Raw genomic sequence first — 26,578 nt, forward strand, 5'->3', positions numbered from 1 at the left:
TATATGTATATATTACAAAATAAATTAAATGTATACCCTTCAACTATTCCAATGATGCTATGGTCCAAAATTAAAGAGAACTTGTCTTTAAAATATTAAATACAAACTTTTGGACCAGAGATATGTTAAAAGTATACTGGCTCAGAATAACAACAATTTAGAACTGTATGGACTTGAGAAAAGATCATAAATATCAAGCGTACAGTTTAAAAATGTGACAACCAATCAGCCCACATCCACACACATACAGCTACACATTCACAAAATGAAGAAATTTAGGAAATTAAGGTCCACGGGAGTCTTACCACTGCCCCCCTAACTTAGGTATTTAGGGTTGCATCACTCAGCTTTAGGAAGAAAGCAGGGATTAGAAAAGCCGTCTGCAAAAACCATACTGCACCTAAAAATAAAGTACTCCAAAGAACAGGGGGAGAAAAGCTTACATTTCATGTAGCAAGATCTCCCACCAACAATGCAAAATTTAGTCCCAAAGGATTTTCAGCAGAGAATAAACACAACCCTTGAGGCAAAACTTACCTAATACACAAGTGCCCAACAAGTACATTATTGAAGCAATTCTCAGATGAAAAATTGGGGTGTTGCCCATCTTTCCTTCCTTAAACACAACTCAATTTTTTCCTTTGACCAAATATCATAAATAGGCGCTTTCCCCTTACATATGCAGCACAGCATCATTTCAGAATTTACAAAACCGAGAGAGAATTGTACCATATAGTCTGACCTATTTGGTAAATAGAGCTTCCATTTGATGTACTTGTGTTGTCTGTCTTAACAGCCACAAAAGCACAAAATGATAATATAGCCCGAACAACTGCAGGTGTGCGTGTGTGAGGGAGAAAGAGAATCCTGGTTGTTTTTCTCTGCTGTGAAGAATTACATAAAACTCTAGTAGTAAAAAGGCGCAACCAAAAATGTTTTGTACACAGCAAAATGTTAAAAGGTACAGGAGGGGGGGGGGAGAGAGAGAGAATGTTGCTGCAGACACCAAAATGCAGCACAAGAAAACACAACCACTAATTAGGAGAAAGGTCCTCCATGCATACTGGGAAGATGAGCTTTAGATGTAAACTGGTTGTTCCTGTGCCGTCAAGAGTCTGTACATGGCAGCTGGCATAGTTTTCATATGGATCTGGAAAAACAAAAGGACAATTGAGTCCGTGTGCCCCAAATACATTTCCTAAAATATTTTTAAAAGGAGTTCTACATTTTGCGTTTTGGGGATAAGAGAATATTCAGGAAGCAGCGGTTATGTCCTACAGCTAAAAAGATTGCAATCCTAACCACACTTCCTGGGGAACAAGCTCCACAGCTCAGTGGGAGTGACTCCATATAGACATTGATACTCAGTAAGGGACCGTGTGGTGGTGTAAGCCAATGTTCCCTCTAAGCTGTGGAATCTTGTGAGCAAAAATTCTACTTTGTGAGCTACTGGCATTAAAGTTGTGAGGCAACAATTTGGCTACTGCATAAATTAGTGTGCTCTGGAGCCATCCTTCCTGAGCGAAGGCAAAAATGTGTGAGCTGGAGGCTAAAAAACTGTGAGCTAGCTCACACTAACTCAGCTTAGAGGGAACACTGGTGTAAGCCTTCAATCACTTCAGGCCACAAGACCCAATTTTTATTCCACAATATATGTTCCTTTTGCTCCTTCACTTATATGTCTTTCTTCTTCTTTTAAAGAACCTTAAACAGAACAAAGAGCAATACCACAGACTGGTCTGTGACGTCACTGTATCTCATGATACACCAGCTGAAGGCCACTGATGCAATTAATAGAATATTAGCCATGGATAAGGGAGATGAGGCTCAAATCCCTGTCAAACAACACATCCAACAACTCTCTCTCTGGATGACTCTCTCTCTCTTTTTGCTGTGAGAGTTTTCTACTTGCAAGAAGTTTTTAAACAATGGCAAACACTCTGAAATGTGATCCTCCATTTGTGGCCTAGTAGTGGTGAGGTCCACTCTGGCACTTCATTCATCAGCCCTGAATTACCTGACAAACTGGATGTGAGGTTAAAATATGATGATGACCACTGTACTATGTCCTAAGCTCTTTGGAGGATAGGCAGGACACAAATGTGATCAATGTTTCCACAGCTGGAGCCATGAGCGCTCAGCACCAAGCTGCTAATCTCACCAAAAGCTATAAAGTCACACTTCATCAGCCTTTTCATTTGGTTGGTGGAAACAATGCAACAAAGCCAACATAAGCAAAATGAGTTGCTAGCTCCTACCTCACCAACAGCATTTGAGAGGATGTGAACAATCTTCTCGTGAGGGGTCGCTACAACACTTTGCCCGTTTATTTCAATAATCCGGTGGCCCACCCGTACACCTCCTCGCTCTGCAATCCCTCCTCGCATAAGGCTACAGATCTGGAACAGCAGAACATCAGATGATGACAAATGAAGTTGCAATGGCAGAGAGACCAAACCACAAGTTCACTCAAGCTTATTTATTTATTTATATATTAAATATGTTAATCGCCCAATTCCTGCAGTGATGATAAAATATGACAGGATCATGTGTATGTGGGAAATAACCATCAGCAATCCAGTATCATAGAAGGTACTGTTGTATCATGCAATATTTCAAATGGAGGCAACTTACCTGGTTCATACATTTACCAGGACAGGCACAATTCTCTAGGTGCAGAAGTGGTGTGCTCCCATCCCATCTACCATACAATTTACAAACCAGGTATTCCACAGTGGTGGCTGATACTGCCAGAGGCCCTATTTGTACTATTTCAACAGACAAATCCACTTTGAGGGACAGAGACCATGTGAGCAAGTACTCCGTGCAGCTCATACTGCATCATCCACATATAGGCCAGGGCATCTCTCCATGTATTACTCCTCCCTTATGCAAACTGTGCACCAGCCCAGATGAATGTATGATTCAGGGCACACAGTGAAATCACTGCATGGTGTATATGAATGTGTAAATCAACACTCAATCATGGAAAACAAATCCTACTTATTTTCTAAACAACCAACCATTTTTTAAAGAATTCAAATGATATTTCCTAGAAACATGGCTATGCAAACTGAATACCTATTGGCATGTGGTAAAATGAACTAACCTCTTCCATGTTAGAACAGGAGTAGATGGCAGTAATTTCAAAAGTGTGAAAACATTAAGATTTGACTATGCATACCATGAGCTGGAGGCACTGGATTCTTAAGGAAGTGTGTTACACAAAACCAAATTGTTAAGATACCACTGGGCATGTCAAAACACAAGAATTCATCTAATATATTTAGATATATACCTGCAGATTTTGTCTTTGTTCAGGATCCATGTGTCAATTCCACATTATGATCAGCACTTCTGCCTTGGGGCATCATGGTTCATATTGATCAGATTACTAGGTGTTTTAGCATTATCTTGGCATCTTTACAATGCATTTCTACTCTGCTGAATAACCTTAGCCCTGTTCCACACTCATAAGACTAAGGGACCTAGCTTCTACTCACCTTTGAGCCCTAGGACTTCTGATTTCACAAATTAAGCACCGGAAAGGACCCTTTCTGCTACCCTTTATGTAGTATGGCCAATCACACTGGATTACACTGCCCCACAGTGAGATGACTTTCCATATTTGTCCACTGATTCCAAAATGTCATATCTTGATTTAATAGGTACATAAAAACATGTGCCCTAAGTGCTTTTGAATTTAATTAATTTCCCATTTCCCCTCCCTTTCTAAAAAACAAAAACAAAAAAAGGGTCTGTGAAAGTTGGAGCGCCAAAGTAACTGGTTAAGAATGCTACTTACAATGCCATTCTGTACACTGAAGCCTAGCTGATATCTGAGGTCTGGTCTTCGGATGAGCACAGTAGTTACTGGAGGACATCTCACTATATTCAGCTTAACCCTGGCCTGGTTTTTCAAACCCTTAAAAAGAATACAGTAGAGATCAAAACTGTGGCAGGACATTAACACGGATGTAAATTCCACATTGACTTGATGTGCATTTGCCAGGACTGGTGGTGTCCTGCTTAATTTGTTCAGACCTTACTACTGGAAATTAAAATTAAAAATAGCATGCAGTGTAACACTATATAGCAATGTTACAGAACTACAAATGTGAAAATTAATCCTATGACAAGAAACCACAACAGTCACCTGACCCACATAGTCCCCCCAAACAAGATAGCAGAGTGCTAAGAAAGCCAGCTGTAGAAGAATGGCTCTTACACCATTTGGGAAGCATAACAGTGTTAATGGTTAGCAGACCTGAAGGTGTAACCCATTCTTGATGGAGTTTCACTCCCTTTCAATGAATAGGCCCACAGTTTGTGGATACTCTAGAATCCAGGCCTACTGATGGATAAGCAGTAGCAGCTGTGGCTAGGAGTCCCTTTTACTATCTCTGACTGGTTAGTCAGATGCTGCCTTTCTTGGGAAGCAGGGTTGCAAGCCCCCAGGTCCAAGTGAGGAATCCTCCACGTTTGGGGGCTTCTCCCAGCCACTGGCCAACAGGTGAACCCCACCCTCAAACAGCGACGTCCCCCACATGACATCGCTGACACAATGACATCATGTGGGGGACACTCTGATTTGAGCGCAATTTTACCACAGTTTTGCCCTCAAAGCAGAGTGTCCCCAGTGATGTCCCCGATGTGATGGCGTCACTTCCATGTGATATCATCGTGTTGGTGATGTCGCACAGCGATATCGCTGTTTGGGGTGGAGCCCCGCCCCCTCCTGGAAGGTTCCCTCCCCCCCCCCTGGCAAGAGGTAAGTATCTGGCAACCCTACTGGGAAGAAAGAATTTGGCCACTGTGGTCTATGTCCTAGTTACATCTAGATTAGTCTGCTGCAAGTACTCTGTGGGCTGCCCTTGAAAATGTTCAAAAGCTTCAACTGGTATAGAACACTGCACCCAGGATGTTGACTGGAGTGGGTTGTAGGGACCATATTACTCCAGTAATAACCGTCTTCATTGGTTCCTAATCTGTTTTCAGACACAATTCAAGGTGCTGGTCTTGACCTTCAAAGTTCTATATGGTTTGGTACCTACATACCTGAAGGATCGTCTACTCCCTTATGAACCAACCTGACCACTACAGTCATCTTCCAAGGCCCTGGTTCAGGTGCCCCTACCTTCTGAGATTAGGCAAGTGGCAACTGGGAGAAGGCCTTCTTAATCATGACACCAAAACTCTAGAATTTTCTCCCTAGGGAGACTTGTCTGTTTTGTTCTGTTTCCATCTTCCGCCAGCAGGTGGAAACTTTGTTTTTTTGGTGTTCCCTCAGTGATCCCTCCTTCATGCCCAATGTTTTAACTGTTGTATTTATGCTTTTATTTGTGTATTTTAGCTTTGGTTTTATTTTAATGACACATGTGTTGATATTTTTGTTATAATGGTTTTTAAGATGTGATTTTATTATGTACTAGGAATAAGGCCCATTGTGGAAATAAATACAATGAGCTCTAGAAAGAGGCTCTGGGCGGGTGCCCTGGCCTTGGGCACTCAGCGTCAATTTGCTGTGGTGACCTCAGCAGGGTATAATGACAAAGAGTTCACAATTTTCTCCAGGGGAACTGATCTCTGCCATCTGAAGAGCAGTTGTAATTCTGAGTGATCTCCAGGCCTCACCTGGAGATTGGCAGCAATGGTTCCCCCAGAGAAAATAACTGCTTTGAAAGGTGGACTCTATGACATTCTATTTAGCTGAGGCCTCCCCTCCCCAAACTCTGGCTTCTGTAGACTCCACCACAAAATATCCAGGAATTTCCCAACCTGGAGCTGGCAACCCTCATCAGGACTGGCCCCATTGAGTTCCCCACTAAGGCCAAAGTAGACCTGGAATGGGCCTCCTGCCTTTGCCTTTTTATTGACAGAACTAAGAGGAGGAGGAGGAGGAGATTGGATCTATACCCCACCCTTCACTCAGAGTTTCAGAGCATCTTACAAACTCCCTTCCCTTCCCCTCCCCACAACAGGCACCCTGTGAAGTAGATGGGGCTGAGAGAGCTCTTGCCTTGAGAGAACAGCTTTCACAGAACTATGGCTTGCCCAAGGTCATCCAGCAGCTGCAAGTGGAGGAGTGGGGAATCAAACTCGATTCTCCCAGATTACAATCCGCACACTTAACCATTACACCAAACTGGCTAGCAACAGCCACTGGGGGTAAACTGAGCCCCACAAGAGTCAAGCAGGAAAAGCGTCTTTGTCAAGAGAGACAGCCATTTTGGCAGTTTATTCTATGATGTTTTTTAATGTGTTAGCCATCTTGGTGGCCCTGATGAAGTTAGAAGGGTGAGGTACAAATTTTGTAAATAAACAATAACAAGCTAACCTAAACCTTTGAGTTTGCAGTGAAGTACTGGAGTAGTAAACCTGAAAGTGCAACACACTATCTGAGAGTTCATATGCAAGTCCCCAACTTTTAATCAGGATTAATCAATACAGAATTGGGAATTGGGCAGGAGATGGATAGGCCAATTCATATGACCATAGGGTGCACAGGGAAGGGGCTTTGATGTTCCCTTTTCCCATAGCTTGAAATGGCCCTGGGGAGTTGCTATTTGCTTCTTTAGGAAATTTACAAACTTGACATGAGAAAAATGAGGAGTAACAAGCACTGGGAACCAAGGAAGCTTGATGCTAATACAGACTCTGATCATCAGCATCTTATACTGAAAATGAGGATAAATCCCATTTTTATAATTTATTAGATTTTTAATGCCACTGACCCCACATTCCTTTTTAATCTGATGTAACCACATATACCTTTTCTTTACTAAAATGTGTACATAACAAGTGTTTTTTAAAATGGCCTCTTGCAAAGGCAGGAAAAAAAATGTTTCCTGAAGTGACTATTTGCATCATGGATCCATTCATACACCTAACCTTTCCCTTTATGGATGATTTTCCCTACCAGAGTTTTTACCTACCTAATAAATATTCACAAGGATTATATGTGAAGCGAGCCCCAGAGAGCACCAAACAGCAAATTGTTCTCTCACTCCTCCCTCTGAGTGTATCTACCTACTGTGCTCAGCTTGCTTGTTAATCAAGCAAGGAAGCTGGCTGCCACGATGCCTGCATGTGGATCTGGGAAGCACACACAGTAAATAAAAATACAAGCCTGAGATGAGAAAAGGCCATTCAGCAGCCATCTGGTGTGCAGAAAAACACAAGGCCCTAAGACATTTCCATTCTGTTTCATAGCTTCCACTTTGGGGCGGCTGGGCTTTATTTATAGCCCAAAATGTATCACCCGATCCAGACTCAAACATCATCTGTGCACCATATGGCTGTCTGTTAGCCTTCCCAATCAGAAAAATGAAGGTGCTACATATACATGCATTTATTCTACAAAATCTGAAAAGACCTATGTGTCCATACTTTTCCCTTCGTATCATGCACTCCATTACTAGCATGAATCATTTCTCTCTATAAAAAGTCAACTATCTTATTTTTAGAAGCTATTAGGGGTGTGCAAAAAATCCCGGTATTTGGATTTGGTAAATATTCAAGAATACCAAGTTATTTTGGCTCCATTATACACTGTGGGAAACATTATAGTCAATGGTCCCCATCTCTTCTTATATTATACATAATTCTGTTTTTAAAGTGGCAACATTCCATGCCCTCCCTCAGCCATTGGCCCATCAGCCGCCGCTCAAGAGTACTCGCGTGCCATTGCCCAGGTGCTGGGTCTGCTCCTCTTCCCCACCCACTCCCCCTTCAGCCGCTGTACCCTGTCAGAATTACTGGGAAACAGCTTTCTCTCTTGACAAAGACCCTTTTCCTGCTTGCCTTCTGTGTGGGACTAACTTTCCCCTCAGTGGCTGTTGGTAGGTGTCACGAAATGGCAGTTACCTGTGTTTGTAAGATGGCTGTGGTTCTTTGTTTAAAATGTTCCCCCATAAGGTTTAATTGAGCTGTAGTTCCAGAGAGGGGCTTGCAGGGGTATCACTCACTGGGTTGAATGGGGCTTCCTCATCTGCTGGCCTACAGTTCCAAGCTGTCCCAAGGCCAAAAAGTGTGGGAAAACAGGGACTGTCCCAAGGCAATCTTTGTCCATGGGAGCAGCAGAAATTCAGCCACTCCACAGTTGGCTGGACTCGTTTAACCTCTGTTGATTTATGTCCTGTTGGTATGTGCTTACTCCTACAGTGTGTGTGTTCCATAACTGTGTAAATAGTTACATAAATTCTTTAATTTGGGCTAATAATCTGTGTTGTGCTCTGACCACATAGTCTCCCCTGCTCTGCACAATACCAAAGGGAGGGGGCAGCCCAGGGAACCTGGCAACCCGACTCAGGACTGGCCCCAATGAGATACACCCTCGGGACAAGGGTGGGAGACAAACAGCTGAGTTGTAAACTGGAGCCCGTTTCACCATGGTAGGCAACCAAGCTTGGTTCAGACAAAGGAAGGAAACCCTTTGCAGGCCTTTGTGAGGAACTCATTAGGGCCAGTCCTGAGTTGGGTTGCCAGCTCCAGGTAGGGAGATTTCTGGAGATTTTCTGGTAGAGTCTATGGAAGCCAGGGTTTGGGGAGAACAGAGGCCTCAGCTGAACAGAATGCCATACAGCCCACCCTCGAAAGCAGATTAATTCTCCAAAGCAGTTATTTTCTCACTCTATGCCTGTGAGCTTTGGCGGCAGGAACACTCTAAAGGTGTAATCCTCCCAGATGAATAAAGCCACTGCCACCGCCCCCTTAGTCTGGAATTGGTGAAGGACCGAGAACCCAGGAGGAGCTAACTGGGAGAGACCTACTGTCTCCCCATCTCGCACCCAGGTTTCGCTCACGCACGCCAGGTCCAAGTCCTGTTCTGACAGAAAGTCATGAAGGACCATGGTCTAATATTTATGGACCTGGGATTGCACAAAACCAATGTCGGAGAGGGGTCAGTAATCCTAGCCCCACTAACTTTGGGATGGGACGCAGGCTGGAAGGGGACCGAGCTCTTCTACGTCTCCGTTCCCTTCCCTTCCATTTTTGCCTGGTCCCACTGCAATACTTTCCCCTCCCCAGGAGCACTGGTATCCCTTGGCCATAAATGGTCTTCGCTAACTAGCCTCAGACTATTAGAGGCTGATTCCCGGCTGAATATATAAAATTATACTGATTAAGCAGTTCTCCAGTGCAGTTGGTCCTGAGATCTAATCTATCCTAACAATACTCAGTGCTGCTGACACTTCCCTTAACTCAGCCCATCCACCCAATAACCCCAGTTCCTAACAATTGCCACTAATCTCTAAACCCCTGAGTCATCTGACCAGTAAGTTACATAAGGGTCAGAGAAAGTAATTCTTTTTTTTTTAATTTCCTAATTTTCCTAGACATATCTAATACACCATCATAAGCAATCAACATACCCAGTAAGCAATTTATAATCAATTTGGCTGGATGGGTTACTACTCTCTGGGGGGGAGAAATCTGTTGTCTGGAGTTCAGTTGTGATACCTGGTGATCTTCAGGCTCCACCTGGAGGTTGGCTACCCTAGACGTAGCAGTCAGTGCTTCACAGCAGGGTCTGCTAGATCCAGGTTCTTGCTGTAGAAGCTGAGTGGGTGATTTTGGACAAGTCACAGACTTTCAGCCTAACCTACCTCACAGGGTTGTTGTGCAAGTCAAGAGGGGGAGAGGAGAATGCTGTAAGCTGCTTTGGTCCCCATTGCAGAGAAAGACTACTTTTCCTCCTGGGAAACTGTTGTTCACAATCTCCAGGTGAGGGCTGGAGATCACTCAGAATTACAACTACTCTCCAGATGGCAGAGATCAGTTCCCCTGGAGAAAATGTTCGACTCTGTGGCAGTCAGGGTTTCAGAGCATGGAAGAGGCTGCAGGTGTATGTGTGGGGGAAATGGAAAGCTGAAGAGAGAGGGGAAAATAAAGGTAGGTTGATGATTGGCTGGGAAGGAGACAGGGTTGCCAACTCCAGGTGGGAAATTCTGAGAGATTTGAGGGATGGAACCTGGAGAGGGTGAGGTTTGAGGAGGGTAGGACCTCAGACAGGTACAATGCCATAGACGCCACCCTCCCAACCAGCCATTCCCTTCTGGGGAACCACTGTTGCCAATCTCAGGAGAGGGGTGGAAATCACTCAGAATTACAACTGATCTCCAGGAGGGAGGGGGGTGGAGATGCAAAGCTGAAATCAGAGGGGCAGATAATGACAGGTTGGTGCTTGGCTGGGAAGGAGATAGGGTTGCCAACTCCAGGTTGGGAAATTCATGGAGATTTGAGGGGTGGAGCCTGGAGAGGGTGAAGTTTGAGGAGGGGTGGGACCTCAGACAAGTACAATGCCATAGACACCACCCCCAAATCAGCCATTTCTTCCCGGGTAACAATTGTTGCCAATCTCCAGGTGAGGGCTGGAGATCACTGAAAATTACAACTGTTCTTCAGGTAGCAGAGATCAGTTCCTCTGGAGAAAATGGTGGATTCTGTGTCATTATACCCTGCTGAGATCACCACAGCACATTGACGCTGAGTGCCCAAGGCCTAGGCACTCTCCCAGAGCCTCTTTCAAGAGCTCATTGTATTTACTTCCACAATGGGCCTTATTCCTAGTAGGGTATAATGAAAAATAGATCCAGGGTATCTGAGGAGACCCCGTTTTTTGAGGTTTGCAGCATAGCTGCTAGTGCCTCTCCTACAAAAACAAAACAGAACCTCAGTTTCAAAAAGATTGGACCGGGGGTCCAATTCCATGGGCCCCCAAAGAAGGTGCCCCCATCCTCCATTGCTTTCAATGGAAAAGGAAAAAAGACATTTAAAGAGATTGCAGTCCCTTTAAATGCCTTCTGCAAGCTGTATGGCCCGTGAGTGAACACCGAAGGCATTTAAAGAGCTCACTGTCCCTTTAAACACCTTCTCCAACTGCCGAGTTCACCCGAAAGGCATTTAAAGGAACTGCAATCCCTTTAAATGTCCTTTAATTTTGACTATCTGGTGGTCCCAAAAAATCCTGGATATTTTCAGGGTTTTTCGAGCTTGGCCATTTCAAACAGCCGGAATTCAGCCCAATCAATATCCGGCTTAAAATATATCTGAAAAATATAGATAAGGAATTTGGGGGGTATTTTTTTTGGCTCTGTTTGTGCCCTAGAAGCTATGTGCTTTTAAAGGTGAGATTATAGCTGGTCTTTAAATAACTCAGATAGCATACCAGTTCATAGTAATAATCCCGGTGGCTTCCATTGCTATCTGAGTTATTTGGTCAGTCACAGTTCTCTCAGAGCTGTTCTCTCAAGAGCAGTTCTCTTAGGGCCCTCTCAGCCCCACCTACCTCACAGGGTGTCTGTTGTGGGGAGAGGAAGGGAAGGAGATTGAGACTCTGAGTGAAGGGCAGGGTATAAATCCAACTTCTTCTTTTCCACACACACCCCTTTGGACCAACTGCTCATACTCTAGAATGCCATAATGCATCCTAAGGTTGTACTGCAGAATTGGTATACACAGGAAGCAACATCTTGTATAACATTAAGATCGCACCCTATGCTTTCATAACTGGACATTAACAGAGAAAAATATTATCTATTTCTGAGTGGCCATAATGAAGTTGATGTATAGAATTTCATATAGTAACAATAATACCACTGTCTATTCTCACATCACAATAAAAATGCACTTCTTCTTAACCATCACAGTATCTACTTGAACAACATAATACAGCTTCTTGTTTGCCAACTTGATTTTTGTACTTCCATATTAAGCTCAGAAGTAAACACTCAAAGCTTCAAATAACTGCATATTTTGCTGTCGATCTCCGGGTCCTTTTCTGTTAATGCCCAGCAGTACCCATGACAACAACCAGATCCGGAAATCATACCGGATGCAGCAATGTCTCTATAGCAACAAGATAGTAGCACTGATTATCAGGAAGAAGTAAAAATGGAGGGAAGTCAGTGGAAAATTCTCAAGACTAAACTGTATCTATCCATGGAGGGAGGGAGAGACAGAGAACCGAAGAAAGGGTGACATCAGTGAAATACTGGTATTGCAAATCTGCTTCAAAACTATGGATTTAGAAAGAAAAAGTGGTGGAAACATGAGGACCAGGAACATGAAATGGCCACAGAGGCACTGGTTTATAATCCAGAGCACCATGAACAAGGACTATAAACCATCCCTGTGTACTAACTTTAAACCACAGCAGGGCATTGGTAGGGGTGATGTAGACACAAAGCACTGTGCATGGCAGAAGACCGCTTACCCTGCTTCTGTACTCAAGTATCATTCACCTTTCTGTCTGCTGCACAGCAGACAGCCTTGTTGATAGACAGGAGTCAGGAATCTGTTTTATATTGAATGCAGTTTCTGTACCTTTATGATACTCTGGCATGTAGAGAGTGGTAGGCCAACCAAGCTAGTCCCGTTGATTGACATGATCTGGTCCCCTATGTTTAGTTTTCCAGACTTCTCAGCTGGTCCTCCATGCATCATGTTGGCAATAATAACTGTAGGCAAGATGGATCCCCATCCGGACTCTACAATGACTACACCCAGAATTTCTCCCTTTTGTTTCTCAATGAAAACCTAAATCAGAAGAATAAATATTGCAAACAACCAATAACGGCCATTTTCCTTTCTGAAATGCAAAGAACATGCAAAATTGCCTCCCCCCCCCACAGGATGAAGATTTATTTCAAAAAGGAGAATATATGAACTTATTGTGTGTGGAACAGTGGAGCAAGATAAAGCAATAGAAGCCACCAGGATTACTACTATGAACTGAAATATCTCCAAATTAGATTTTTATGAGCTTCTACTTCACGCAGATTAAGCATTTTATCTATAAAGCTTTGAACATACGGAGTTTTTGAAACAAGCCTTCTTTGTTATGTCCACAAAAATGAAATTGTCAACTACATTAACTGCTTATTTTTCAGTCACACTAAACTTGATGTACAGCATGCCAAATATTTTAAAGCTGTTTCTTAGGAGAGCACACAGCATATGACAATCAGTCCAAGTGCTGATAAATTTTGTGCTGGTTGTTACTTTATTTTATTTTTAAGGGAGAAAAATGCAAAAAGAATAGCTGTCAATATCCCTTAAGGGTAGACACGGTTCCATCCTGTATGGCTGAAAGTAATTTACAAGGAAGTCTTAATAGCTGTGTAATGGTTGTTATTAGCTTGCTCTGGGGGGACTATTAGCCTAACAATATCATGACTAAAATGAAAACGTACATCCTTGCAGTTCTCAGACTTAGAGAAGTGGATCAGGTCATCATTGTACATGTCTTGGGTGTTGAGCAGGTCACTGTATTCCTTCTGGCTTAGGTCTTCTGGATTTATTCCGTTTGCTCTTAGAAATTCCTGGTAGGCCACACTAAATGCCTGGCCTATGGACTGTGCAATTAGCTGGGCCTGTGGTAGGTGCCAAAAGGAGGAGAGAAAATAAAAGAAAAGAAAATAAACCACAATAAAATAAAATATAACCAGGGGTCATTTCCTGCAGGAGCGCACAGGAGTGGAGCTCCGGCAGTAAAGAGCCCAGGGGGCGGGAACATGCAACAAGCCCCACCCCCTGCTCCCAGCAGCCCTCAGTCAGAGAAAGAAGCAGCCAGGTAAGCTGCAGAGCCCCCCCCCCGGCCCCCCAGTCCAAAACAGTCCAGTGGCACCTTTAAGACCAAGTTTTATTCAGGTACAAGCTCTCCCTCCTCTGCGAAGACAGATCTGCACGTCCCCCCCCCCCAATAGCTAGCAATCCAAAACAGTCCAGTGGAGCCTGAGTGGTGGGTGTTGCCTTCTGACACACTTCCGGTGATGTCAGGGGGTGTGGCATATGCAAATAAGTTATGCAAATGAGTTATGCTAATGAACTCCTGCACCTCTTTTTCTATGAAATGACCCCTGGATATAACAAATCCGCTCATAACATCAAGTGAAAGCTGGGAGAGCTTTCAAACTGGCCTCCACCTGCAGATGGAAGTATGACCACAGAACCTATATGCTGGCTGTAGTAGATCTGTTTAGCTTTTTATATAATACAACTGGATTGTTGCTGCCCAGAAGGGATCAAACCCACAGAAGTAGAAGCCTCAGGCTTAGGAAGCTAACAATGGCCTCAGATGCTCAGCCACTGTTAAGTCCTCAGCCATAGTCTCCTGTGGGTATCCTCCTCCAGCAAATAATTGAGGCATAGGGAAATATGACATCAAAAGTCCTTTGTGGTCTTACTGGAGAGTATACAACCCTGTTTTGATGAACTGGTCCAAGAATTCTGTTGTGTACTGAACATGGGTCATCCCTGAGTTAGTATCCAAGACTGGCTGAGCTTGTTGCTCCGGAACGATAGCTTGCCAGGATTCTGGAGGGGACCAATGGAGAAGTGGTGTTATTTAAATAGCCTATTGTTGGGAGTGGGGTGTGTTTGGGTGTGGCGCTTGCATGCTATTTAAACAGGGTGGCAGCCCTGGAGTTTGTCTTGTGGTGTTCCTGAAACCACTTAATAAAGTAGAGCTGTTCACTGTAATGTGTCTTGAACCCAGTATTTAACAAATTCCAAATTATGTTTCTGTTTTTGTTATTTTTTTTAAAAAATGAAGGGATAACAATAACAAAAACTCTCCTTACATCCTCAGATTCAAAAACATGGCACATCATTTTATACTGCCTCTTCCCATCCTGGGAGGGGTGAGATGCTTCCACATTATCTTGGGAATTAGATCTTGGCATTCTCCTTCGGGCCATCAATACAACAATATTCCCAATATCTGCAATGTAGGAAATAGTCCTTAGAGGATGATCCATCATAGTTTCCTAGGGAAGACAAACCATTGTTTTAGACTATTTAGCACTAACATACCACAGACATTTAGTATATTCAGCTATTCAGACTCCAGGAATGAAAAAAATGATTTTTATCACTTTCTAGGAAAGCAACAAAATGTTCCTACCCGTCCCTGGTGTTTTGGATCAAATATTTAGACTAAACCATGATAATTATAAAACAGTAGGCTATAATCTGTTATTAAGATAGACCTGCATAGTCAACTGCTACAAGCCAAATGGAAGACACAGGGATTCTCTCTCATGCTTTCGTGCCAGCTTTTGGCAGTGAAGCATGTGTTGGGTAAGAGAGCTACGGCACCAGATCTGCTTCACTAGTCTAGACCCTGGCCACCTAGCTTAATTCCATCTCTGGAAATGGCACTGGGTGTGGACAGGAAGGTATGGGAAATCCAAATCTTCTCGCCAACAATCTCCACAAACCCAGCAATTTCCCCAAACATAGTTTGAGTATGAACTTTGGGAAAGCTCATACTAAAGCAGGTTTAGGAAAACCAGAAGCTAAGGAGGGGAAAATCCAGAAGGTGGACAACCACAAAATGATGTCATTCAGAAGGCCAATTTAAAACCACTGCTGTTTGGGAGGAGGGGAAGATACAGAGCAAGAGTTCCATATGGAAGCAAGCATGGTCAGGATCTCTGCGCCTCTTTGCATAGTGCACAAGCTAAGCAGCTGGCTTTATTGGGGGCCAAGGCAAACTTGCTAGTATAGTCAAGTTAACCTGTGTGCACTTCTAACGATGTTAAGTTTGACAGTGCCTTTTCCAATATATAAAACAACAAACTTATTTAAATCTTATTAGAATTCATTTTGAAAGTGTAGCATTTTATTTTTCCTTTGCAAACCAACATTTCAAGTATTTATTTACCCAATACATTTGTGTATTTCTCAGTTTAAAAATTCCCAAGACATCTTACTGTAGTTAAAATACGAAAAAGAAAGATGCACAGTAATATAATGGTGAACAATATAAAATGCCTCATGAGAACACGATCAAAAATCAAAGGAATAAACTCTTTGGGAAAAAAGTACAAAGGGGGCAGGGACAGAGAGACATAAACAGAGAGACATAAACAAGGGTATAAAATTTTTAAAGCCTTGGCCTAAATTGTATGAAACTGACACATAAATGCATCATTAATTATAACAGGGCCACCGTCAGAAACATAAGAACATAAGAGAAGCCAATGTTGGATCAGGCCAATGGCCCATCTAGTCCAACACTCTGTCACACAGTGGCCAAAAGTACCAGGTGCCATCAGGAGGTCCAGCAGTGGGCAGGAAAAAATTAACAACTATTAAGAACATCTTTGTCGAGTGCCTAAAGCTGCACAGATGGATTTCTAAAGGTGAGATGCCATAACAGAAACAGCCCTGTCTGCAGGGATTATGCTTCTCACCTCTGAAGGCAGAGGAACCTGGGAGCAGAACGTCTGAAAAAGATATTAAACTAGTAATGAAGACCAGCAATCCTTTAGATGCCGTAGCCCAGGATGTTTGGGACTTTAAAAGCTTTCAATTGTGTCTAGAAACAAATCAGTAGTCAGTATAGTTCTTTAAGAACTGGTGATGATTCCTGTAACCTGTCCCACACAAAAAATCAGGCTACTGGCAGTTTAAACCAACTCAAGTTTCCAAACAGTATTCAGACAGCCCCATGTAATGTACATTGCAACAATCTAACCTGGATGAGATCAGATCATGGATAACTGTAGCCAGGGCCTGGACCTCAAGGAACTAACCAAAACTATTTTAATTTGTTACATGCCACAGATGAGAACTGAACAATTCATCTGTTGTCATGGATCTAAAAGCTCCTCCCACCCTCAAGATGCAACTCCATCTAGAACAGGTTGGCTCCATATGCCTTAGCCATGTTAATCTCAGGTTTATTTGTTGACTACATTTATATCCCACCTTTCTCCACAATGGGGACCAAAAGCAGCCTTACATCATTTTTCCATTTTATCCTTACAACAACTCTGTGAACCAGCTTAGGCTGAGAGTGTGGGTCTAACCCTAGATTGCCCATTGAGCTTTCATGGAGGCAGAGTGGGGACTCAAACCTGGGTATCCCAGATCCTAATCTGACAGTCTAACTGCTACACCCCACAGTCTCTCTTATCTAGACTGGGCTTCAGTTTATTGGCTTTCTCCAAACTGGAAATGTAAAGATTATGGGGGGAAATGTGCTAAGGTAGCATAGTACTGCAACAGTTTGCAGTTCTCTTTCCCAAGTACTGAGTATGCTCACTATTTTGCTTGCAGAAAATGAAAACATTTATATCTTTACATTCCATCAATATGCCAAAGAATATAATTTTACATGCTGCCTAAATTAAAAGTTGAAGTTTGATAAGAAACTACTTCACATATTTAATTTCCCTCTAATATTTCTGGTTTTTTTCAAGGAAAAAAACAAGCATTTTTTAACTTCAAATATCCAGATGATCTCACTTAGCAGTTTCATAGAAATGTTTAACACTATGGGGCAAGAACTCTATGGGATCCTATTGCACAAACTCTAGCACAAACCACCACTTTCTGATCAACCAGACAGAAACAGAACCCCTGGACCAAGGTGCTTTAAATACTAGCCAATCCAGAAGGACACCATCAGCCACTGAGAGGGCCAATAGAATTAACAGGAGGCACTGCTCCTGTCTTACTCATAGCAAAGATTGTCCATCGGGTGACCAAGGCAATTTCAGTTCTAAAACTGGACCTGAAGCCAGACTGAAATGAATCTAATTTGTTTTATTTTAAAAATCCTAGAGTTCCACACACCCTAACATCCTGCCCTTGAAAATATTTGCCTTTGATCTATCATTATTAACATCACCTGAGTCCAGGTATGGCTTCTTGAACAGAGGCCTAATAACTTCCTCTTTATGATGGCCGGGACCTTACGCTCTTTCAGAGAAACATTCAACATTCTTCGACCTCAACTGAGCACCTCCTTCCAGTAAGATGTGATAACCCAGGGTAGGAAAGCTAAGCACAGAGGTGGCAGGTTGCATCCTTCCAAGCAACCTTTGAAAAGCCTCAAGTTGTAGTGCTAAAAGATTTCCAAGCAACTTCAACTGCACTGTACTATAGTAACACTGACAATAGATCTTCTAAAACAGAAATGCCCAAGTCAGAGTGAATATGAGTTTTTTTAATCCTAAAAATGCCTTGCAAATAAGTCACAGCAATCTTCTATGTTATCCATAATAGCATCTGAAGGATTCAGATAAAGTAATCCCTTTATCACTAAGAAAAACTGAGCTGGAAGCTTTGAACAGAAACATAACAGTAGCAGAGTAATAAAAGTGCCGCACAGTAGTCATAAACAGAGGCTAGAGCGCAGTTTGATGACTTCTGTGTGGTACCTTTGCACTCATTCTGAATTTTCAGCAAACTGCATTAATTGTCCCAACTCCTCAAAAACCAAGGAGCCAAACAGATTCTACATGATGGTAGAAGGCACCGAGCAGTAATCATGTCAACCACCGGGATTATTTCTCTGTTTCAGAGACCACCCAGGGCTTCAACCAGAGCAGTAGTGCTATTTGCGAAAAACACCCCAATGTCTTTCAGGAATCCAACTTATCCATCGTAAGGCAACCATCCTAACTGGTTCCCTATTCCTACAGATGTTCCGACAATCTAACTGCAATCCTAAACAGAGTTATGCCCTTCTATAAGCTCTGGTTTTCAGCTTGCTCACTTCTGGTTGTTCCCTCATTTGAGGTGACCTGCCTGGCATTGACAAGGACCCCTTGTTTTTTCTGTGGATGCTCCCACTTGATGGAGGTGGGCCATCCTTGGAAATTTTGAAGGAGTGCTATAAGGCTGTTTTATTAATTAATGACTTAATCAACAGCAGAAAACAAGATTGAACATATGACTTGCTATAGGCACAGGCATTAAGTTGTTCCGAGGCAGCCCCAGAATACCTCAGTTCAGCTGTTAGCCTTTCTAATAGTGGGTGGCTGCAAAATTGTGGGAATTACATGAAACCATAAGATAAGTAAAATAAAAACCCAATATTAGTTCGTCTCCCTTTGAAAAAGGTTTGGGAAGAAACGGATTATTGTCAAACTCCAGCCTCTCACCAAAGATCTAAAATGTGTGACCTTCAGGGTCATGTCAGTGACAAACGAAAATAAGCCGGTGAGGGATGTATCAGCGAAACGACATTGCTGGATTTCAGCGAAATGATCACTGTTCGTTGTACCTGTGTATCTGCATTCAGCACTTTTATTCTCTGTGTTGAAATGAAGAGGTCAACTTCTGTCATGGGTTGAGATTCACCTTCAGGAGCCTGCAATTAAAGTAAATCTTAATTAGCAACTTAAAAAAAACATTTGAGGAGAATCCTTAAAACAGAGAGGGTTAGATAACAGATCAAATAAGCATCAAGATATAGTCACCAGCAGAGCAATGCAAACATGTAGTATTAGACTGCAGAAGCTAAAGGTAAGCACAAAGGTATGGAAAGTATATAGAGGTATGAAATGTAAATTAGAGCGCAATACTGTGCACAACTGTTAATTGTCTCACCCACCAGCACTCATTCTACAAACATATATCTCTCTGGTGTGAAAGGGAAGCTAGATAAAAGTACTTTCGCCTGCTCTCTCCTCTTTCTCTGTGGTCCTAAAATACTGAATCATCCAGCGCAATATTAAGTTCATCCGTAATGGGAACCTTCTTGAGCCTACAATTTATCGACTGGGAAGTGATTAGTGGGTTGAGGATGTGCCTGGGTACAGTTAGACTTAGGGCAGTAACTGATTGTATTGTAAACTTACTCTTGGGGACAGAAGGGGAGGCCAAAGATGTGTCTGCTGCTCATTCCCCTTTCATATTAGGGTGAAGAATGTTTACATAACTGGGTCCCATTGCTAATGCATGTTATTCTGTGTTTTTCATACAAATGACTGTCCTTATATTTATTTCTTTGAAGGCAGACCTTATCTGAAAGGTTCCAAAAGGAGATAATCACAAAGATCACATAAAATGGCTTTAAACGCCTGTCAAAACTAATTCTACCACAGGAACAGTATAAAGAACTAACAATACAATTCTGGGTATGAAGGACTCTTTGGGCAGACAACAGAAATATTACAGTATTAACCCACTCCACAGACTGAACAAACATAATTTTGTACATTAAAAATCCGTCAGATTTTTAAGAACCATGTAAAACTCCATTAAAATCCAAAATTGAGGTGTTTTAGTAATCTTAGTATGTAATTTTGTGTACATAGCTTTTTTGCATCCAGCAATTTGACACATCCATAAATCAAGTGAAACACCCTTTTAATACCAAGTAGCAAGAAAATATACGTTTTTTTAAAGCAAGAATTTAATTAGAACCTTTACCCATCAGCTCTGCATTTGGAAAATACTTTTGGGAACAGTCTATTATTGTTTAAATCCATTCATTACCCTACTGACATTCTAACATGAAATGGCTAATGATAAGCAACAAAGAAGAGCAAACCAGGCAGTTGGTTGCTTAAGAAGTGTCAATTTATATGATGTCTCAAACAAATCAAAAGAAAAAAACTTGCTGGATACAGAAAATGTTTAGAAAGAAAAAGTAAAAAGCGAGAAATGCAAAAAATAAAAATAAATGAACAACAACAAAAAAACCAACAACCCAGGCATAACATCAAGCTGATGAGGTTGTACTGCACCTTCTTCCTGCTTTTGGCTAATTTCTGGGCCATCTGCTTAGCATGGAATAAACAGAGATAGGAGAATGGTTAGAAAGGAACTCGCAGAGACGTCAAGTCAAGTAGGGATCTAGAACATCAGGACTGTGACTATCACCTAAGTGAAGCTTCAGTTCTGTTTTATATTTTAAAGGTCACACAGTAGAATAGTTTTTATAAGGTAAGCAGAGTAAGGGGGGGGAGAGGGAGAGAGAGAGAGAGAGAGAGGGAGAGAGAGAGAGAGAGAGAGAGAGAGAGAGAGATATGGATCAAGGGAAACATTTTCAGTATAACAGAGATTCTACTAAAAGATTAATTCAGCTGTCACTACACTGAAGACAAGAGAAATTATCCCTTATTAAATCAGCGGAAACAAGAAAAGCATTCGAGCCCTAATACACTGACACACCCAATCCTAGACAGGTAATTCTGAAGTGAGCCCTGTAAAAATAGTAAAGACTTGCTTATGAAACACTTGAATGAAACACCTTCTAGCTGGGTGATATGTGGTATGGATCTTCTTCCAACGGTTTCTATCCAACGGTCAAATAATCCTGGCAGCCATGTAGAACATCTTGCGAAAGCGAGGGAGGGTGCAGAGAGCCATCAATGTGGTGAGCCGCTCTACACATGGTACTCACGTGGAGCAGACATCACACAAATGATGTTCCAAGCAGCCTCCACATGGAAACCACGATTGGCAGACCAGTTACTAGACTGGACATTTGACTATTCTAGTCTGTAACCACAAATGTATATTTAGGCTAATGTGCAGCATATAAACTGCACAGACTCTTCAGTTTCTTGGTGTTAATCTGCATGGATTTGACACAGAAGAAGCATGGCCCCATGGTTGTGGGAACTGTTGGCAGCAATCTGTGTAATCTTCACTACTTCCTTTATTTTATTTTATTTTCAGCTATTTATACCGTTTGTCTCTTCAATGGGGACCCAAAGTGGTGACAACATCCTTCACTCCTCCTCCATTTTATCTCTGAGAAGTAAGTTAGGCTGAGAGAGAGAGAGAGCCACCCAGTGAGCTTCCTGGCAGTGTTGGGATTTGAACCTCTGGGCCTCCCAGATCTTAGTCCAACATTCTAACCACTATAGCATGCTGGCTCTGTGGTGATCTCTCTACGGGAGGGATTTTAGTGCACATGGAGAAGTCCACTGTACATTATGCCAAGTATTCAATAAGTATCCAATAAATAACTAGCAGCTATTGAGCCCAGAGAAAGAGCAGTCATAACTTGCAGTGCTCATGTTTGGTATTCAGCCACTTGAGACCATCAGCAGAAGTGATACATACAGTGCTAGGCTTTAGTTAAAACCAGAATAGAGTACTGAAAATGTCATCCAGGGGACTATTTACTATAATGAGGAAATTGCTGGAGCACAAAATCTACCACTGAGAAAATTTGTGAAGCCTTTCGGTTAAATTATCTGTGACATATCAAGATAGCCTTATTCTTAATTGTAAAGGGCATATAAAATAAAAATACTAACTATGACAATTTCTAACTATATATATACCTTACTGCTGTCAAAAATATTTCCAGATCTTAAAGGAAAAGGGTTAAAATAAGGAGGCATATGCCAATCATAAGACAAATGAGGTGAATCACTTTAGCCAGAACTGATGTTTTCAGTTCCTTGTCTGTCATACAGTATCTGCTAATGCTGAACTTGACATCAGTTTCATGGTAATGCTTTTATTCCCCTTCCCTGGAAAAAGGATGTGTAGGAGGTGGTCTCCAAGCACGAAGGTGAAGAATGATCCAGGAAGACTCAATGGGCAAGAGAATGGGGCTCCCACAGACAGTATGCAAAGATGCAGGTGCAGATCAAAGGATTTCCAAAAAAAGATAACTTATTGGTGGTTCTCATTCCGGTTTTTTACCATCCTCTCCTCCATTTGCCCACTCCCTTGCTCCAGTCTAGAGGCTCAACTCCCTTTTCTGCACAGAAGTTCTGATATGCTCAAAGCAGTCTCCTTAATATCAATGAAAGTGCCAAGTCCATATGAATGCTCTTTGTGGGCACTGAGATGCCCTGAAGAGAATAAGAACCTTGGATCAGTTTTCTTGGATGTAAGCAACCCTCTCAACTTGTCTCGAAACCTCAGGATTGAGCAACAATAACCTCTTACAACCAGGCTGTCAACTGGCACATCAAATTAGTGCTTACGTCATCTCTGACCTGGCAATTCAGTGCTGCAGCCCCCACTGGCTTTTGGCCAAGTGGGAAACTGCTGTAGAGAGACCAAATACAATGGGAAGGAAGCTAATCAAGATTTCATCAGAAAGTCACTGAACATTTGCATAATTTCACCTTATTTTCACAAAGAAAATATGAACCCAACTTCATAGTTTGGCAAGATATTTATCAAACAGAACCATGAGGAAACAATGCGACAAAAAGAAAAACAAGTTGAGGCAATTTCTGTTGATTAAATGTTTGCCTCATTCCTTTCTTTGTAACTTTTTGATACAGCAAATAATGCACTAATAAATTGGCTTTAAAAAAGAAAAACTGAAATTGTACTGTAAAAAAGGACATATTTTTGCTATAAAGGACTGCAGCCAAAGCTGAGTATTTTCAGATCACACTGATACTGAGTGTGCCTAATCTCCCTTATAAATAAAAGCCAATTGGTGTAATATAGTCAAAATTCACTAAAAGCTACTTTTTCAAAGAAGACTTAGCAATCTCAGCAAACCAGTTTTTTTTAAATGTGTGTGTGTGTGTGTTGGTTGGATCTCCCTATGGACTGGTTAGTGTTCTGTCCAGTTGGTTAATGCTGTGCCTGCTAATTATACAGAGCCAAGTATCACTGAATATAAGATAGATAGCAAAAATCCTACAGGCATTTGCAATTCTATTCCATAACAGATTCCAAAAACTCCAACAATGAAGGTCAAAACTAAAACATATATGAATACTTTACTCCTCAATCTAAATTTACATACATGTTTTGAAAGGTGCCCTTATGCACATATTCCACATATGTACAAACACATCATTTGATGTACATGTGAAAATAGGGAATATTTAATTTGTCTAACCGCATCTTCTAAAATGTCAATTCAACTTTAGGATTCAAGATTAAAATTTCATATGTATGTTAGTTCATTACCTCCATTATCATGTGTGCACATGCACATATATGTGTAATTTCTGAAGTGAATGACAAAGCAGTGACATTTGAAAGCCTTAGTTAAAACAACAATTGCATACATTATAGCCTAGTGTATGACTGTATTTTTCCAGGATCCTTAGCCTACTTGATTGGAGCACCGTTTACACAGTTTTAATATTCATTCGTCATTCATTTCCCCCTAATATAACTGTTTGATAGCAATACCAACATAATGTTCTAGTCTTGGCTGCTCTTACATAGGGGCTTTCTACTGTATAAATACATTCCACGGTCACATCTAAAGAGCTTGTTCTGGTGCACATAAAGGCTTGTAAACTATATAAGTGGCTTTCCCCCCGGACACAGTTTATTTTCATGCTTCTGAAATTCTTTCCCAAGCTTACATTACTGACAATACAAGAAAAAAAGTGGGAGAATCATGGCCTTGTTGAGTGCAGGCAAAAGTATATATTTCAGATGACTTAGAGTTGTGGCTGGAAAGTATTTCCTTATACCACAGTTTCCACACTCTTCCTAATTATGATGAAAAGCCAGACATGACAATTTCACATCACCCTGCCTGCAGGGAGGCAAGAAAATGCACAATGCCCTGACATATCACGAGACAGCAAAGGTACCTGGAAGGGGAGAATGTGAGATGGGAGGCCGGACCTGGAGCAATTATCTACTTGAATTTGTAGTTTGTTTTGTGTGAAGCTTTCCACATGGCCCTTTGGACTGGGTTGGAGCTTGCAGTTGCTAATATACAGAGATTATAAATTAATCTGCAAAGAACCACCTCATCCACAAACAAGCTGAAACTGGAATACTAATTCCTGACTTAATTTCTTTCACATTAACTAGCCTCAATTGACTTCAATAAAAAAATAGCCAGTCTCAGCACACTCCGTTTAGGATGCTTAAATAGTGGTAGTGTAATCAGCAGTTGTCCTACCATAGCTAATGGGAAGCATCCAAGTCTGCCACCTGGAGACGAAGCCGTTCCTCATGCAAGAGCTATCCAGACACCTCTGTAAGAGAGTGGTCCTCAGAGTGCCTTACTGTGAACTATCAGCAGCCTAACACCCTCTCAAAGGTTGTGTGTGTGAAGGCAAGTAGCATTGTCAGGTCCACACAGAGTACAACAGTATGACCTCTTTCACCAGTGCAAGGACTCAGGCCCAACACCAGGCATCACCATCACAGATCACTGTGTTCAATACTAGCTGGTTTGTGGATGGCAGCATAAATTACTAGACTTGATGCAGTCTAAGCTCCACAAGCTTGATAGGACACCTATTTCCCAAGAAACAAAACATACACATCCATAATTTGTAAGGTTTTTTAAAAATCTCACACTGCATTCAGATATAGACCATAAAACAAGTTAAATGTAATTTAAAACATTGTGACTCTCATGTCACTTTTAAAAGAAGGGAGTAAGGAACCAATGCAACAACCCACCAGTATGTCTCCTTCCATAGAATACACTGCCATTACCCACAATGAAATGCTTGTATGTAAGAGTTTCTCTCTTAAGCACAGTGTATCTTCTGTGACTGGTCACATAAGCCATTTGATTCACTTATGTATGATATATATTCTGATATAGTTGTTTATTCAATGTTAAAACTGTCAAGGGACTGATTGGAATTTCTACTACCTCTTTCCTGCTCCCTCTCACTAACCTCCCTGCCCTTCGTGGCCTGCCCCATGTGCACAGAGGTGTATGAACACAGTGCTGAAAGCATTTATTTCCATGCACAGATGACAGAACAGACCATCTTTTTAGGGTCTAGAAGTACAAAAATATGAATTCTCTCATAGACTCCAACATATTACAAGAAATACATAACAAATACTGCTGTTGTATAATCTGACCCACAAAATGTGAAAACAGTATATAGGTTAAATGATCTAGTAAATCTTTTCAGCCCAGTCACAAGAAGTATTATCTTTTAGCAGAGAAGTGAAGCACACATCATTCATGGCTGTGGCTCTGAAGAATCACTAGAGATGGACATTAAGATAGACCCCCTCACCTTGATTCGGCTAACAGCTTCTTGAGCTTGCATCATTCGCACATTCTTGGATGGAGTTTTGTCCGAAAGAAGCTGAGTGGAGCCAAGGTAATTGGCAGCAAATATGATTCCATCAATTAAGTCTTCAGGATCACAAGGTCCAGGAACTAGAACAGTGAAACACTGAATTATTTGGGTAAATTATACTCCTAAAAGGAAAGAGGCAGAACATACCCCAGTCCTGAAGACAGTGCACGAAGGCTGCACATTCAGCTTTGAAGTGTGTCTGCAGTTCACTGAGACACAAAAAGGTTCGACACAATCAAAACAGACAAAGCAAGGACCAGCCTCTCTACAGCAAAGGCTGCACTTGGTAATCCAACCTGACTCTTACATTTGCTTGTTCTGTGCTAAACAAAGTTCACCCTGAAGCAAAATAACCTCAATTTTTCCCCTTCTTCCTTTTCACAGAAAGGCACAAAGCACTTATATATGTCCCCGCCCTGCCGAACTGCTGCCCATCACTCTTTGAGCAAAGTTATGTAACATCAGACATCTAAAACAAGGATATGCTAAGTGGTACAATCAGAGTTTTGTGCACCAAAGAAACTACAGAAATTAAATAAATTTCCATATATTAATTTACTCTGCACAACATATCCTGCTTCCAAGAGTCGGGTTTTTCTCATAACTGGTTGGTAAAAATGAGGACAAGGAAGGAAAGAATTACAGCTCATGGAGATTAAGTTTAGGTAATCTGTAGGTAGAGGGGTTATTCTTACAGCCACCCCAGCGGAGCCATGAGAAAGACTCTAGCTAAATTTAGCTTTTGACACATCACTGTAAATGTTGCTTTTTAAGCATCTATAGTTGTATACTAAGGTCTGAATCAGGGATGAATTTGGGCC

General features: G+C 41.8%; 1 protein-coding gene across 1 annotated transcript in view; it reads right to left on the minus strand.

The window, feature by feature from the left end:
- Positions 1 to 788: 788 nt before the first annotated feature.
- APBA1 (amyloid beta (A4) precursor protein-binding, family A, member 1) overlaps positions 789 to 26,578 on the minus strand; it is a 110,519-nt gene continuing 84,729 nt past the window's right edge. The window contains exons 5-13 of the mRNA XM_015405881.1: positions 25,692 to 25,837; positions 20,493 to 20,525; positions 19,025 to 19,111; positions 14,586 to 14,771; positions 13,197 to 13,376; positions 12,328 to 12,540; positions 3,806 to 3,925; positions 2,259 to 2,399; positions 789 to 1,150 (exon numbers count right to left, since the gene is read on the minus strand). Of these exons, the coding sequence (XP_015261367.1) occupies positions 1,079 to 1,150; positions 2,259 to 2,399; positions 3,806 to 3,925; positions 12,328 to 12,540; positions 13,197 to 13,376; positions 14,586 to 14,771; positions 19,025 to 19,111; positions 20,493 to 20,525; positions 25,692 to 25,837 (1,178 nt within the window). The 3' untranslated portion in view covers positions 789 to 1,078. The remainder of the gene's footprint in view (positions 1,151 to 2,258; positions 2,400 to 3,805; positions 3,926 to 12,327; positions 12,541 to 13,196; positions 13,377 to 14,585; positions 14,772 to 19,024; positions 19,112 to 20,492; positions 20,526 to 25,691; positions 25,838 to 26,578) is intronic.

This window comes from Gekko japonicus, unplaced genomic scaffold, assembly GCF_001447785.1.
Source record: "Gekko japonicus isolate JY-2015 unplaced genomic scaffold, Gekko_japonicus_V1.1 scaffold1507, whole genome shotgun sequence".
NCBI classification, from domain to species: domain Eukaryota; kingdom Metazoa; phylum Chordata; class Lepidosauria; order Squamata; family Gekkonidae; genus Gekko; species Gekko japonicus.